Genomic DNA, 17,706 nt, shown 5'->3' with positions numbered 1-17,706 from the left:
GAGGAGAAGAGCCTTTGTTTCGTCTCTTATGGCTATTGCTAACGCTGCTACACCGACTGTTCGCCGTATGTGGATTAGTGTTGTATCGGTCGCGAACGATTCGTTCTTTTTGAACGAATTGTTTGGGTGAACGAGACCGAACTAATCACCATCTGCACTGATTCGTTCTATGAAGTTGGTGGCGCTTGTTCGCTGCGTGGGAGGGCGTTGAGCAAGCGGCAGCGTCTTCTGACATCGCACACGACCAATCAGACGCCAGCCTCATCGCGGGCAGGGGAGGGAGCGGAAACAGAATCATGGCGTATGTCACTCATTTCCACGTGTGGCCAATAAGCAGCCAGCGTGCAGGCAGGGGGGAAAGACTGAGTTTTGTCACTTCCCGTTCAGTGATTCGGTCCTCCGGTTCCTGACCTAGCTTGCTGCTAACTTGACTTTCCAGTAATGACTATGCGGTGAACGAGTCATAAAATGAAAGGAAACGACTTTGTCACATATTTGTTAACGTGGAGCCTATCAAATGCTGCTCAAAAAGACAAAAACACCACACAAATCTAGCGAGCATGGTTTAGTGTTCTACTTTTCTCAACAGACTCGGGACTGTGCCTATGACGATATACTATCAAATTTACAGTAATTTAAAACACGCGTAGCTGCGAGGCAAGCAAAACCTGAGCTGCGGTCGCGTGACGGCAGTGAAGCGGGCAGAGAACTGTCACTATATGGAGGCTTCATGGCAGCGATATGTACCTCATATGTGCACAGAAAAAAAATAATATTTAGTATGATCACCATAATACTGATTTGCAATGAAACTGTATATACATGTCAATTTTTTCCGAGTGTTTTTTTTTTTTTTTTTTTCGTGTCAGAGGGTGTCGGTTGGTTTTGACAAATTATGTCAATCCGTCCATCATGTGCTACTCAAGCGCCCCAAAAACAAAGCGCGCGGACACGGGAGATGTCGCAATATGTCTACATTTTTCTTAACAGACTAATGAGAGTAGAAAGGCGAAATCATAAAGCAAACAATTATTTCTCGTCAGCATTTGACGATCTGAGATACGGGGACGACAGGGGAGCTGACCGGATTATTTTATTTATTAATACCAGTGCAAAAATTCAAAACGATCATCTTAATAATAAAAAACAAAAATACAACAGAGCGAGAGGTTAATATGATGTGTTGGCCGTTCCATAATTAGAAATTAAACTTTCGATTTATTTTTATTTTCGTGACAGCAGGCATGCCGCGTTGGCTGTTAGCAGCAGCATTGTATATGTGAGCAAGATCATGCTAAAGAAAGTCCGTGCGCCCCCGACCCCAAACCCCGACTTCCCCCTCAAAAGGAAAATGTTTAACCGTGTCCTAATTCGAAATGCAAGCACGAGCCATGACTTTGAGCCCATAGAACTAGGACAGACGACGCGGAAGTTCTCCCTCGCTTTTGCAGCAACGGGAGGGAGACGAGGCTGTCTCTGAGAGCAGAATGATATCGCCTGTCACTCATTTCTGAAACTACGACGAGTGGTCAATGTGCAAGAGAGGGAGGGACCAAGCAATGTCACTTCCCGTTCAGTTATACTGCGAAGCGGTCTTTGGTGATTCGTTCGGCAACGTCACTTCCCGTTCACTAACCGAACGATTCATTTGGGTGGGGAGGGAGATGAGGGGGGCGAACGATTCGTTGAACGATTCGTTTGAACGAATCGTTTTACTGAACGAACCGGAATGGATTCGTTTACTCAAGTGAACGACAGATCCCGTCACTAATGTGGATCCGGGCTAGAGCACATGGTTTTTGTTTTTTGTTATGACGCATCACGTACTAGCCTACGTCACCACGTAGATTAGGGTGTTGACTGTTGACCCGGGGTTTTGCTTTCACACTGCATGGCGATCAGAGCCGAGGTGATTTTAACGCGGGTCGCTTGGCGGGTTGATTGACATGGGTCGAGGCGGGTCGCTGCACCTTTCCCACTGCCACCAAAAGCCGATTGTTAGCGGGTTGACACAGGTTTTTTGGCCATTGGGAAAGGGGTATTGAGTTTAAGAAGACATTCACAGAGTCACCGCGCTAAATGCTAATGGTAACGTGAATGCTATGCTAGCACTACAAGTTAGTTTAGTGTATGATGAGCACTCAGCACAGACCTGTAAAGGCTAAAGCAACAGGGCATAGCCAAGATAAGAAAACAGCTGGCTGGGATAGGCGCAACACGTCACATGAGTGACACGGCCAAACACTGGTAAGATGCGTGCTAACTACATATACGATAAGAAAATATCACACATTGTGAACTTATGACGGAAACTATGGCGAATTTTCATCTCGTTCTCGTCTCGTCAGACGACAACTGGCATTCATCTCGCTATGTTTTAGTCTCCCAAGACACGTTTTTAGCTCGTCATTGTCATGAAAAAATTGTTCGTTAATGTATTTTCGTTATCATCGTCATTCATGAAAACAACACTGTACAGGAAGTGCCATCACTGATATCAGTGATTATGAAAGCTGTACAGAAACACCCTGAAATGTTCAAATTTTGCAAAAAAGGCTTGAATACAAAAATTAAAAAAAAAGAACTCTGGCAGTAAATGATAATGTTTTGGTGCTATTGATGGAGAAAAATGTGTTAACGTTACAGTGGCCGACAATAATTATTATACTTCTCGGGAATAAAACTTCTGTCATCACTGACTGACTGAAAAGCATTGACATTACTCCTCCACAGGTCCTGGTGGTCGACCTCGGAAACAGCCGCTTCTTACGGCAGGTAGAGACCTGAAAGACATATGGAGAACAGCCTAAATGTGCAAAATAACTCACTGGAGTACATGTTGAGTTTTGATTTATTGGATCTCCCGCATGCAGATGGATGATGAAGACTCCATTCTCCCCCACAAGCTGCAGGCAGCTCTGGAACATGTACTCGAGAAGAGGAGGGAACTGGCCTCGGATAAAGGAGATCTGCTCAATGGTTTCATGCACATTTATGCTTATATAGTAATATAATGGAGGATGATGGAGTGGAATGAGTCTTCCTAATTTAATACTTTTGTCCGTCTCCCCTCCAGACTCCAGCTGTCTGAGCACAGTGGTGTCTGAGGCGTTTGTGCGTTTCTTTGTGGAAATGGTCGGCCATTACTCGCTCTTCACGAGCGGGTCAGAGCGGGAGGATGAGTTTTCTCCCGCCTCACCTAGCCCCACCTCCTCCTCCTCTTCGTCGTCCTGCTCCTTGTCCTTTCAGCGGGAGGCCTTTCGTAAGGCGGTCACTTCCAAGAGTTTGAGGAGGTTCCTGGAGGTCTTCATGGAGACACAAATGTTTACAGGCTTCATTCAGGAGAGAGATTTACGAAGACAGGGCCTTAGAGGTACTTCAAAAAAATGAAAACCTACTACCAACACTGACTAGTAGAATGAATTGCGGTTCCCAAAAGTCATCTTATTGGATTTTTCCTCCAGGTTTGTTTGAGGTGAGAGCACAGGAGTATCTTGATGCACTTCCTGGCAGTGAACACCGAGGTGTCAACAAATTCTTAAAAGGCTTAGGTAAGATTTTTACTGCTGGCAGATTAGTACACTTTTTCTCAAACTGGTGTCCACGGGCTCCCGAATGTCCATGAGACATAGGTAGGAGGTCTGCAGAATAATTAGAATTTTTTTTTTCTTGTAAAAATTATGACTTTTTAGCTCAAAAATATTAATTTGCTATCTTAACATGTTTCTCGACTATAGGCAAGCTATTAATCCCTATATAGGGGCATGCATGGTACAATTATTTTAGGATTTTGAAGCAGTATAAATAAAAATATCTCCTCTCAAATGTTTTGTTTTGCTCTAATATTGTCTTTTTCTTTCCTTTTTTTTTTTAGGAAACAAGATGAAATTCCTCTCCAAGAAGTGATGCCTCCAACATGATAACAAAAGAAGGCAGGAAAAATAATACTGAGTGCTCTTTCCGATGAAAGGAGAACCCTTAAAAGTTGAATAAACTCTTTCCAAGTTGTGTGTGAACTCCTATCCCAGATGAGCTTTCAGTGTAAAGCCAAGCACAGTGTAAATACTTGAGGAACTTTCCAGACAACTCATACATTCCAACTACCGGTCATTCCCATAGAAGTTTTGACATGAGTACAACTTCTTCTTCAACAGGAGGCTTTAAATTAATTTATATTGTTTTCCTTTGTTTTTTTTCCTTTGTTTTTTTTAAATCAACATAATCTCCTTTTTTGTGTGTGTGCAACTAGTTTGTTCATGGGCTTTATTTAACAAGATCTAGACTTTGTTGGCTGTACGTACCACTTTTTCCAAGTAAATTAACTGTGTTATACGTTTATTATCAGAGTAGAAATGAGCACCAAGTGAAAGGCAAAGGAGGAAAATGTGAAAGAAAATGAATGTGAACGCTTCTCTCGAGTGTCAAAAGGTATAATGGATGGATGTGCGTGTTTGTGTGGTAGGTCAATCAGTTTGCCTTAACCTTTGAGAATGGAACTTTATAAATAAAGTTGTAAATGTCTTTTTGACAAATGATGCTTCTTTGGACTGCAATTTTTTTCATGTCAAAACCCTGAGGCAAACAACACACGAAAATGAAAACAATCCATTTAAAATGCTTCTTATTAACCACATTTGTCTACATTTTATAATTCATAGCAGGCTTTTCCTGTCTTTCTTTGGGATTTTATGTGTTTTATTTATTTTTCAAAATGTAGCCAAGCTTTATTGGCCATTGTCAAATTATATTGACCCGTTGTATGTGTTTGCCTTTCTTTCCAATCCATGGGAGATTACCTGATGGTCCATGATGTGGTTTCTACACTCTAAGTGAGGGAAGTAACATCTCTGTACATTATGTAATGCGATTTAAATGTGCTGGACATGTGATCTCAATGAACCACATGATTTATAGTTCTGCATTCAAGGGCAGTAATTCCTAATATCACCACTGGGAGGTCCCAGTGGTTCAGAGGGTGGTTCGTGCTATTCGCAGAGAATTGGCCTTTAACGACGTGAAACAATGTAAAATATATCATATCATTAAAATAGGATAATATATGAACTAAAGATTAATATAAAACACATTTTGATTAACACTATCATTAATGTGCATGCTAGATTCCACAGGGAAGAAAGATAATCATAACTTTTTAACATACCTCAAAATTAATTAGAATGAATGACCTTTAACTTTCACTTGCGAAAACGGTCACAATTCACGCAACCTGGCCACACTTTCAGCATTCATATTAAAAGGTCTTGTTTATTAAGATATTAATTTTAGTTAATTAAAACATTTTAGGTCACATAGTATCATTAGACAATGTTGACAGATGATGACATTTTAATTCTTGAACTTCATCCTTCCACATTACAAAAGGCAACATATTATTGTACTTTATTGTTATTACAATTGCTTAATTTAGCAATAACAGTATATTTGGATGTATTAAATATTATTCATTACTGTACTGATGCTGAACAAGTCACCATGTGTGAAGGGCAGACATCAATATAAACACAAATAATTTCGACTCGCTGTCGGTGAATGATTGACATTCAGCATTATTGTGACTTGATTTGCAGAATATATGCATTAATGTTACGCGTCAACTCGACATGTGCTGATTACAGGTTTCAAGATATACTGTGGTATGAAAATGTCAAGGTTTCAAAACCGCAAAAATTTTCCGTCATACTGTCCCTGAGGTATAAGCTATTTTTCATGTCCCAAAAATGCATGGAGAAATCCCTCGCTTGGAGCTGGAAGTTTCAACCCTCCCCCACCGGTTGTTGCTCAGTGTCATTGAGTCAGCTGTGCTACACGATGGCTGGAGGTGAAACTCCTGAACATTTTCCCCCATCAAAGAAAATGATATCGCTGGTATGGGAATACTTCAGCCGAGAAAAGTTAGACGGCTGCGGCTTAGAGGAGGAGGGCCAACCGACTGTTAGGGCCTCAGCCCCTCCCTCCTGAGACCTGGGTCACCTCCGGCAGGTGTGTATATTTCAATGTAATTTAAAGGTTGGACGTCAGACGGGTGGCGCGACCACAAGTGCAGGCTATCATCATCAGCAGCCTTGAAAAGCCAGTGGACGCCTCACCTTGTAGCCAGATCAACTTGTCTGTTTCCACCGTCAGTTGCTTCTCGCATTCATTTGATACTTTTTTCTGTGTTTCTCGGCTCATGATTTTTTGCACTCGTCCCAGGACCTGTCTCTGTGCGCCCCACGTCGGAGCATCAAGTCTGATTTTCTTCCCGATCCTTGTCAGCCTTCCTATATGCTCTTGCATGTAGCAACAAAAAATCATTTTTGATCACAGTCACTCATGCCATTGTCTGCTTTGGGATCCCGTTCCATCGCGCATCCTTACACCAACATGTAAAACATGTTTTCGGAGGGTGGCTGCCGAGGAGGCAATACCTCCAATATGATTTCGCATTCATACAAAATTAAACGTTAGTAAACGCGGTCATGAGCGTGTCCCACCAGCAACGAGAGTTAACTCCAGCGTGTTTAGTGTGTCTAGCGGTAGTAAAAGGTGGTGTTTTTTTCTCTCTGGAAACTGTGTTGAGAAAGACATTGTATGTATAATGTAAACATGTTACAAGTCATACACTTGTGCTTTTTGTGGAAAATAGTTCAATTATTTTTGTTCCGATGGTAATAATGTTGACCTGTGGCTGTTTTTTTTTTTTTACTTAACATTACTCGAATAGCAGACCGACGTTGAAAAGATGTTGGATCAACATTCCGCCGTCGATCTTATATCGTTGAATCAACGTCACTTTTGCACCCTCAATGAATGTTGTTTCAACGTTGAAATCCTTACAAAACCTAACCGTCATTTTTATTATTAATAATATTGGAACAACACTGAATCAATGTTATGTTTTCGACCAAAACGCCCGCTAATCCATAATTCAATGACTTTTCAATCATATTTCCCGGTCAATCATAAATCAACTATTTGTCAACATTAGTTCATTATCTATAAAACAATGGTAACCCAAACTTTGCCTGACATACCATAGAACAACGTTGTTTCAACGTCACTTGCCGTCGAAAATTTCTATGTCAACCATACTGATGATTTTGATGGAAAATCAACGTTTATTCAATGTCGGTCTGCTATCTGTTTATACTTATGTTCCAATTTGCTAATATGTTTTGAAAAAAAAATTTTTTTTTTTAATTTATTTATTTTTTGAACCCAGATATGGCGGAAAACACAGGCAAGGCTGAAAAAGCGGTTTCTGCTTTTGCACCCCTCTTTAAAATAAACTGCTGTATTTTAAGCCAAAAGAACTTTTGTGTGTGATAAAACAATAAGTCTATATGCTGCCATAGCATATTCATAGCGCATTAAGTCCCCGAACTATTTTTAAGTTGTCTGTTTTACCCTGGAAACCCACGTTTACATATGTCGCGCAACCGCTTTTGTTTCAACCTAGCCATAAAAAGAAGGTAAGTAATTGTATTTATTATTCAAAATGTCTGTCATCTTTAGCTTACAATCATTAATTGATGTCTAATATTTAGTTATATATAAAAAAAAAAAACGACTTTAAAAAATTATTCACTCGCGTGTTTTAAACTTTTAAACAAATACATCACAATGAAAAAATTAGCGTCTGTAAAAAAGTCATGGACATCTATGTCATAACTATCGCTTAATGGTATTTTTTTCGTTACTGTCACATTTTCCCCAATAGTTTAGATAAATTATCAATCCAAACAAAGAAAAATTGGGAAAAAAAAAACCTTTAAAAGGGTAAATATATGAAAATCTCGACCACTCCTTGATGCCTGCGATTTCTGCATGGCGACCCTTGTTATATTACCATGTTTCACCCGTAAAATCCACAAAATATCCAGCTGTAGCCATTCACATCTGTGTCTTGACACTCAGTGATACATGCGACATGGAGTTTTTGGATCGAAAGAGGTAAGTACGTGATAATATCTCATTATAATCATTGCGTCTTTAATTATGCTCTTGCGTGCTCTCACCTTCAGTTAGGGTTTTATTGCTTAAAAAAAAAAAAAAAAAAAAAAAAAATTTTTTTAAATGCCCAGCTGTTCAAAAATTTTCTTACCCCAGAAAATTGAGATTATACGCTTTCCAATGATGTATCACACTTGCATATAGGACAATTTTAAAATTTGGCCAAATTGGGGGTCTCAGAGCGGAACTTCAAGTCACCTGAGTGTTTTCCACCATATATCAATGTAACACATTTTAGAGCTGTAATTGCAATACGTGAAACTGTGGTATTTTGGCTTAAGGTTATCATACCGTTAGAATATCATACCGGCACATACCTAGCGCCAACCATTCACACTAATATTATTTTATTAAAATGAGTGTACGAGTATGCAGGCATTCCAATTTGATTGTCAACAAAAACATACCATGAAACTATTGACCACTTGAGTTCCAGTGTTTGAGTGAGCATTTCCAATTTTACACAATGTGACTGCCTCCGTCAACTCCACTCCCCGACCCCTCCCCTTCCACTCACCCCTCCACAATGACGCGGTGACGGGTCAGACGTGCCTCCCCTCCCGTGGTCTTTTCTGCGGCTTTTTTCCGGGCTTCGTGTCATACCACGGTAATTCCACAAATTCCTGCCTTGCTCTCGCTTCAAACAAGCGGCACTGAGAAGAAGGTCAGAAGGACATCAATAAAAGAAAACAAAAGAAGAGTTTGCAAACTGTTGCTTCACCTGTGAGGATTCCCGCCAGGTAAGCGCTTTCTTGCGTTTTTTGAACATTTACAGCCTGAATAAAGTTTCTCAAATTTGACAGTACGCCACTATTTGTAGTCATTTTTACGCTGATGGTGATTCCCAGTCAACGTCGGCGACAACATTCCTAGAATATTCCACATTGTAAAATGGCATTTTACACATTTTAAAGTCCGCGTCCCGAGTCGCTTAGCTGTTACTCGGCGGGATACTTTGGAGCACTTTACAATGGACTCACGTCATTGTTTTTTGCTTAAATATTAACCGTGTCAACTTTAAGACAGACTAATTGGTTTAACTATTTTGTGTGTAGAATTCCCAGAATGTATTACATGTGTCAGCGCGTGACGTAGTTCATGAAAACACCTGCCGTTGCAGTAATATAGTTAAAGTCATTTATTTAAAAACAGAATTCACATTTCGTGAGGTTCATATTGCTGCCCTAAACAATCGAAGCTGATTTCATACTCATACTACACGCCACAAAATAACGATAAGTTTCTCATTTTGTCGGTGGTGGACTGTGAAGTATTAGTACTTGTAATTATGAATGTCTGTACTTTTGCCCCTGCTTCATTTTAAAATTTAAAGTGAAAAAGTTTACCTAAAGGGTAATCACAACACTCACACTAGGGCTGGAGCTATCGAATATTTTAGTAATCGAGTAATCGACTGAGAATTCTATCGATTAATCAAGTAATCGGATAAAACAAATATATTTTCAGGTGAAGAGCCATTATAAATATACATGAGAAAACAAAACATTTCATCTAATCTTGAACCATTTTCATTCAATCAATGTCTTTATTTTCGATGTATATTGTTGAAAACAGCCAACAATTGCATCTCAAATGTAACTAGAATAAAAAGACTAATTCACTGCTTTCACTCAAAAAACCTTTAGATCTTTTTTTTTTTTTTAAATGGATATAAATATACCTAAAAATGCCGTTCTGCTTGATAACACAAATCACTTAAAAGTTAGGATTTTTTCCCCATGTGTTTCAATTGAATTTATTTGTGTCAAGCCATTTTTAAGTTCTAGTTAAGTTCTAAGTTAGTCTAAACTGTAAGTCCTGATAGGATTTTGAGTTTTTGCAGTGTTCAAAATAAATGTATGATACAGGTTGTATATGGAGCACATTAGGGACCAGTGCTACTTGGTGTTTTATCCAGCAATGACTACTGAGCTAAAACTGATAGTTAGCATTATTAAGTTTTTATTTTACACCCTCATCACTCCACATTAACGCTATGTTATGTTAAAGCCTGTATGTAAGACACGTTAGCCACGCATCGAAAGTGGTCATAATTAATAAAAACCTAGCCCTCCGCAGGGCTAACGTTACTTGAGCTAGTGACAGTATTGTTAATCTTATTTATTAGCGCTATGCGCTCTTTATTAGCGCTTAGCGCTCTACTGCTTTAAGATGGCGGCTGTTAACTAACGCTGCCCAGACGCGGCCGAGTCTGTCATTTCACATCTAGTTCAACATACTACGTGATCTCTATGAGACTCATCAGACGCTACCTGCTACCAACGTAGCATCGTGCGGGCTAGTATTTAGCAAAGTCGGCGTCGTTTGTAGCGGATGTCCGCTGCAGTAAGTTTTTTTTTTTTTTTTTTTGCTTCTTCCTCTACGCATGTGACATCAGCGCGTTGTCACGCATTAAAAGTAGTCCGAGCAAAACGTGATGCTTCGAGCTGTCAAAATAAACGATTACTCGAGGTGAATAAAATTACTCGGATCAGTTTTTAAACTCGAGTTACTCGAGTTGCTCGAGTATTCGTTTCAGCTCTAACTCACACTCTTAATATTTAATTAATAATTATTTCAATCAAACATTTTCATAACTAGGATATTTGTTCTCAACTTTGTTGTGCATGAATACCTTGCTAAAAAAGATAGTATATAAAAAATAGTATAATAATAGTATTTGCTGGTTTCTGTACCAGCAAAGCTAGTACTAAAACACCATTAAGATCCTGCTGGATTTGTTGTTTTTGGTACTGGTCTTGCTGTTTCACAAACCAGCATATGCTGGATTTCTTAGCTAGTCAATATTAAAGATTGAAATCAATAACACTGTATAGTAGGGCTGTCAACACTCAGGTGACTTGAAGTTCCGCTCGGACGCCCCCAATTTAGCCAACTTTCAAAATTGTCCGATATGCACATGTGATACATCATTGGAAAGCTTAAAATCTCAATTTTCTGGGGGAAGAAAAATTGTGAACAGGAGGGCATTAAAAAAAATTCAAAATTTAAACAGCAAAACCCTATCTGGAGGTGAGAGGACACGAGAGCAGAATTAAAGACGCCATGACTTCAACGAGATATTATTGCGCACTTACCTTGTTTCGATCTAAAAACTCCATGTAGCATGTATCACTGAGTGTCAAGACACAGCTGTGAATGGCCAGAGCTGGATTTTTTTGGTGAAACAGGGTAATATAACCAGGGTTGCGATGCAGAAATCGCAGACATCAAGGAATGGTCAAGATTTATTTTTCATATATTTACCTTTTTAAACTTTTTTTCCAATTTATCTTTGTTTGGATCGGTTATTTATCATCTAACATATCGGAAAAAATGCGACAGAAACAAACAAAAAAATACAATTAGGCGACATTTATGAGGTAAATATCTGTGACTTTTTTACAGACACCATTTTTTTTATTGTGACGTAATTCGTTTAAAAGTTTAAAATATGCAAGTGAATAATTTTTTAAATTCGTTTTTCTTTTTCAAACCAAATATTAGACATCAATTAATGATTCTAAGCTAAAAATGACAGGGATTTTAAATAATAAATATAATTAATTACCTTTGTTTTATGGCTGGGTAGAAACAAAAGCGGTTGTGCGACGTCTGTAAACGGGGGGTTTTAGGGTAAAATGGGCAAATTAAAAATAGTGATGGCAGAATATAGACATATTGTTCTATCAAACACAAAAGTTGTTTTGGCTTATAATACAGCAGTTTCTTTTAAAGAGGACCACAAGATACCAAATATGATGCATTGGTGTAAATTAGTACAGGGTGTCCTTAAAATCTCTTGACGAGTTAGCACAAATTCTGTATTACAAAAGCAAATCACTGACCATTGTTGAGTTGGGTGATGGTGTGTATGGTTTTCTGTCTCTGTTTGTACCCTGAAATTGAGTGATGACCATTCCAGGGCGTATAATCAGCTTTTGGATTTTATCTTGGATGAGTGGCTAGCACGCGTGTCTTACAGTTCAGAAGTTCTTGGTTTGAAGACATTGTGACAACAATTTAATCCTATTTAAACTACGGAGACTTCATAATTGTAAAGACTCAGGGCTCATTTGAATTGGTAAATCATATTTCTTAGTTACTTTCTTTTCAACTGTTGAATTTGTTTTACAGTGGTATGAAAACGTTTCTGTACCTTTTGGAATATCTCACATTTCTGCATAAAATCACCATTAAATGTGACCTGATCTTTGTCAAAATACCACAGATGAAAATACTTTAACTAAAACCACCCAAACATTTATAGGTTTTCAGATTTTAATGAGGGTAGCATGCAAACAATGACATAAGGGGGAAAAAATAAGTAAGTGAACCCTCTGCCTAAGGAGACGTAAAGAGCAATTGAAACCAATTTTTTACCAAACATTTTAAGTCAGGTGTGTGCCCAATCACTGGTGAGTGGTTTAAAGCTGCCCTGCCCACTATAAAACGCATACCTGGTAAGAATTGTCTTGATGAGAAGCATTGACTGATGTGCATCGTGGCTCGGTCAAAAGAGCTGTCTGAAGCCCAGCAATCAAGGATTGTGGATTTGTATAAAGCTGGGAAAGGATGCTAAACCATCTCTAAAAGTCTGTTCGTGAATCGACAGTCAGAGACGTTGTCTACAAATGGAGAGAGTTTGGCACTGTTCCATCTCTCCCAAGGAGTGGCCACCCACCAAAGATGACGCCAAGAGTTCAGCGCAGAATAGTCCGAGAGGTAAAAAGAACCCTAGAGTTTCTGCGAAAGACTTACAGACATCACAGGCACAGTCCAATATCTTTGCGCACACATCAACTATATGTAAAACTATGGCCAAAAATTGTGTTCGAGGGAGGACTCCACCGAGGAAGCTACTGCTGTCCCCCCAAAAAACATCGTTGCTCGTTTAATGTTCACAAAAAGGCACTTGGACATTCCACAGAAGTTTTGGCAATATATTTTGTAGACTGATCAAAACCAAAGTTCAATTGTTTGGGAGTAACACACAACGTCATGTGTGGAGAAAAAATGGAACAGCTCACCAACATCAACACCTGATCCCCACCTTGAAGCATGGTGGAGGGAGCATCATGATTTGGGGCTATTTTGCTGCCTCAAGGCCTGGAAAACTTGCCATCATTAATGGAAGAATTAATTCAAAAGTTTATCAGGATGTTTTGCAGGAAAACCTGAGGCCGGGTGTCAGACAGTTGATGTTAAAATGAAGATGGATGCTGCAACAAGACAATGATCCAAAATACAGAAGTAATTCAACTTCAGAATGGTTTCAGAAGAACAAAACACATGTTCTTCTTGCATACTATCCTCATTAAAATATGAAAACCTATAAATGTTTGGGTGGTTTTAGTTAAAGCAGATAGTTTTTTCATCTGTGTGATTTTGACAAAGATCAGATCACATTTGATGGTGAGTTTATGTAGAAATGTGAGAAATTCCAAATGGTTCAGATACTTTTTAATACCACTGTATTTTAGTATTTCTTTCTGGTATCTACATTTTCTGTATGAACGTGGAATCTGCTGTATTTACATAAGCCAAGTTGCACTTACTATGTCCTTTGCTGTTTGCAGCAGTATTTGACTCTGGCCACCACACACATTACAGAAAGATACGTTAAGTTATTTGATTACTCAAAATTGTTCATAGTTTGATTAGGAGAGTAATTGTTCCGCCGTATGCACCCTGCACGCAGACCAGGGTGTATTCCGTCTCTTGGTCAAGGTCAGCTTGCATAAGGTTGATGAGAACAAGCGCTGTTGAAGATAAATGGACAGTATATTTTTAAAATTCGGTGTGAAGTTACTTACCTCATGTTGAGTCATGTGTTGAACGTTAAAAAAACAACACAATCAGTTATAAAATATGATACCTTGGTGTAAATAAATATAGCAAACGGTATTTAAAGCAGCAACAACTACACATGCGAGTTATCCTTTGGACATTTATGTGCAACGTGGATTGGGCCTACTAGCCTGTGGTGTTGTTGTTGTTTTTTTAAATCATTCAATTTTTTTTTTTTTTTGGCGGGTATCATGGGTCAGGAGATGGTTGGGTAGGAAATTGTCAACTAAGGGGTGGATGAGATCTGTATAAATTGGTTAACTACCCAAATCCTCTCAAGCTGCTCACTTAGTTAAACGATGATTGATGCATGCGCAAACTTTTTGTATGATTACCATTTTTTTTTTTTTTTTTTTTTGGATTGAAGTAATTTTTTTTATTTTTATTTTGTGTTTGTTTGACGCAACTTATTTTTGATTGAATAATAAAGACACAAATGCCCTTGCCAAAATCTGGCCCAAACGCAAAACAACATTACTTCAATTAAAAAAGTTGTTTCAATCAAGAAAAATATGCTTTTTTTGTCTCAAATTAATTTTTGCAATCAAACACATTTTTTTTTTATTGAGGTGACTTTTTTTGGATTGAAAATATATATTTTGTTTGAAGCAACTTTTTTTTTTGATTGAATAATAAAGACACAAATCTCCCCTTATAGTTATTGAGATAGAAAGAAATTAAGAAAGCTTTAAAAATAAAAGCCACCGGAGAGTCTAAAATTTAAGATTTTTCATTATGTAGACATGCCTCGTAAGGAAAGGACATTGTGGGATTAAAAAAAAGGAGTTGGATGAGGCTGCTAAAGGCAGTGGATGCCTCATCAGCTGGGTGAATAGCACACTGGGTAAGAATAACAGTTTGCAAGGATAGTCGGGTATGAAATACAATTATAAACACAATGACAGTGTTATTTTCCTATAAGATTTTATGTAATTGCTTTAGTATTGGTGCTAGAGTTGTCAAATATGGATAATCATTAAATAATAGTTTTGAGAAAACAGCTGTTGGTGGCTCAGTGACCATCTGATGTGGTTGAGGAAGGAAGAAAAGAGGCAGACTGAGTCACAGCCAGAAAGTGTTGATGACGGTATTGATTTCTATTCACTGTTTCCCCCTCCCAATTAAAGTATGTCATAGTCACAGCCAATTGTAATCTAAAGCTGGTTAAAGTTGAAGTTATTTTGTTGTAAGGTGTATTAAATACTTGTTCATGTGCCCCTTTTGATCTATGAGCACCTGCCCCTCCACCGGTCTCTACACGGCCCTGCTGAAACACAGTGTGGGTCGACAGAGCTCAATATTTTGTTGGGTTGTACAGTGTACGGGAACATATTTCCTCCACACCCTTCTTACCTTTTTAACCCCTGACCCATATTTTCATGTATGTAACAAACTAGAATGTAATACTTGGTATTTGTAATCTAAATGGCTAAATAATTAGTTTAATATGATTCAAACTCCAGTTAGTAAAAATGTTGGGAAACATCTCGGGCATTAATCCAATGCTTGTCATTAGTCTGTTACTTCAATTGGTACAGTAAAACAGCATTACTTTCATTTACAATAATCCAACTTGTAAATTTTATGAGCTGATACAAGTTTTTGTCTTAAGGTGTGACCAAATATTTAAAGTTACAAATGCTAAATGGAGCTTGAGAACTTAAGTTGCAGCTGATTTTTTTTCTCTCCCCAAACTGAGTGCCACGGGCGGGTTATTGAAACTATAATCAATGCTGCAGTAATTATAACTAGGGCTGTCAAACGATTAAAAATTTTAATTGAGTTAATCACTGCTTAAAAATTAATTAATTGTAATTAATCGCAATTCAAACCATCTCTAAAATATGCCATATTTTTCTGTAAATTATTGTTGGAATGGAAAGATAAGACACAAGACGGATATATATATATATATATATATATATATATATATATATATATATATATATATATATATATATATATATATGTATATATAGATATAGATATAGATATATATAGATAGATATAGATATATATTCAACATACTGTACATAAGTACTGTATTTGTTAATTATAGCAATAAATCAACAAGATGGCATTAACGTTATTAACTGTTAAAGCGATCCATGGATAGAAAGACTTGTAGTTCTTAAAAGATAAATGTTAGTACAAGTTATAGAAATTTTATGTTAAAACCCCTTTTAATGTTTTCGTTTTAATAACATTTGTAAAACTTTCAATCAAAAAATAAACTAGTAGCTCGCCATTGTTGATGTCAATAATTACACAATGGTGCTGAAACCCATAAAATCAGTCACACCCAAGCGCCAGCAGAGGGCGACAAAACACCCAAAAGCACAAGTAACAAGTGCACATGACACTGTGCTGTCATTTTAATCTGTTTGTTTTATCTGTTAACGCGATAATTTTGACATCCCTAATTATAACCTATTAAATGAGCGATATGTGAACACAAACAGTGCAGAAACCACCTAGACAGACATAACAGTACTACAAAGAATTTATTTTATTCATGCTCTGAGAAAAATATTACTGTTTTGAATTGAAAATGTTGATTTGAGATAAGCATTTTAAGTTTTGAATGTGGTCACAGAACTAACTTAACTCGTAAGTCAATGCACAATGCTAGCCTGTGTCATCAACCTGTTGTTACACCATGCCGTATATCTCAGTTGGTACAGCTGCTGGAGCTGAGAGTCCGAGTGTGAGTAATGTCAGTCATGGTTTAAGCTCGCTAGTGTGTGTGTCATGGCGTCCCACAGGGCAGCTGACAGGAGTGTGTGTTGCAACGGGTGCAACAGGTGGAATGGCGCAGGGTGACGGGGCGGTAAAGAACACAGCTGTCAAGCCACTGAGGAATGTGACTGTTTGTCCTTTTTGCAGAATACGTTTTTGTCGCCGCTTTTTACCGCCGTGTTCTGATTATGCTTTGTTGGTGGCTGTGTGTGATGAGTGTGTGGGTGTAAAGACGGAGTCGCTCTGAGACGCCACTGCGCTCATCCCACATAGCGATCATTCCTCCTCGGCTCGCATGAGAATGAAGAATAATGCCTTGCATATGAGCCTTGTACAACAAAGACTTAGTAACCCCTTTCTTTGCTATGTTTACATGTATGTGTTTGTGAGGCAAAAATGCTAAAGAAATTGTTTTGTATCTTCAACCTGTTCAGGTCTGAATGAATGTTATTGTGCTCAGCATATTTGCTATAGAACAGGTGGATCTGGAGCATTTGTTTTCAAACTTTTTACATCAAGTATACAACATCAATGTGGTATGGATGGGTAACTTCAACAATACAACAACAATAATCAACATTAAAGTGCAGAATTATTAAATGTTCAGTCCCCGTTGGAATTTATGGCAATTCCATAAATCCGTTTCAGCCCCACTTTTTTTCCCCCAACAGTTCCTCTCTTGGCTCCTGGCTACGTCAGAAATATTAATTATTCTCTGCAGAGGATAAAGAATGTATTCTATGTGAGCATTAACTTATCTGCCAAATAGATAAATTCTAGAGGTCGATTTGGGATTTTCAAATGCCGATGCCGGTATCTAAAAAAAATTCAGACGATTGCTAATATCCAAACCCGATCTGCTGTTTTAAAGCACGTAAATTATTTAAAAAAAAATATATAAAAATTGCTTCAACATCTCCAAATTTAAAATGACGACCTGAGACATAAAGGATTAATTCTGTCTAGTGCTACCAAACCAAAGACCGCAGCACTTCTTTTGATGATTATACAAACTCAGGGAGAACAGTATATTACTTTCAAATAATTAAATCTATCAGCAGAGGCGTAGCAAGGGTCCCCTGGGGCCCCAGGCACCATCAGCAG

The 17,706-nt window shown here is 38.1% G+C and overlaps 2 protein-coding genes across 3 annotated transcripts in view; both read left to right on the top strand.

The window, feature by feature from the left end:
• Positions 1-4,528, top strand: part of si:dkey-82f1.1 (DENN domain-containing protein 2A) — a 59,715-nt gene extending 55,187 nt beyond the window's left edge. For both annotated transcript variants that reach the window (XM_057837255.1, XM_057837254.1), the window contains 5 exons: positions 2,734-2,775; positions 2,874-2,979; positions 3,077-3,373; positions 3,465-3,551; positions 3,875-4,528. In XM_057837255.1, coding sequence (XP_057693238.1) covers positions 2,734-2,775; positions 2,874-2,979; positions 3,077-3,373; positions 3,465-3,551; positions 3,875-3,906 — 564 coding nt within the window. In that variant the 3' untranslated portion in view covers positions 3,907-4,528. The remainder of the gene's footprint in view (positions 1-2,733; positions 2,776-2,873; positions 2,980-3,076; positions 3,374-3,464; positions 3,552-3,874) is intronic.
• Positions 4,529-8,349: 3,821 nt separating this feature from the next.
• LOC130916238 (transcriptional enhancer factor TEF-3-like) overlaps positions 8,350-17,706 on the top strand; it is a 92,601-nt gene continuing 83,244 nt past the window's right edge. Inside the window, exon 1 of the mRNA XM_057836778.1 lies at positions 8,350-8,753. The gene's annotated coding sequence lies outside the window, so the exon portion shown is untranslated. The remainder of the gene's footprint in view (positions 8,754-17,706) is intronic.

The sequence above is a fragment of the Corythoichthys intestinalis genome, chromosome 5 (assembly GCF_030265065.1).
Source record: "Corythoichthys intestinalis isolate RoL2023-P3 chromosome 5, ASM3026506v1, whole genome shotgun sequence".
NCBI classification, from domain to species: Eukaryota; Metazoa; Chordata; class Actinopteri; order Syngnathiformes; family Syngnathidae; genus Corythoichthys; species Corythoichthys intestinalis.
The sequence above is the reverse complement of the archived record's forward strand: the minus strand, read 5'-3'. Positions and strand labels throughout refer to the sequence as shown.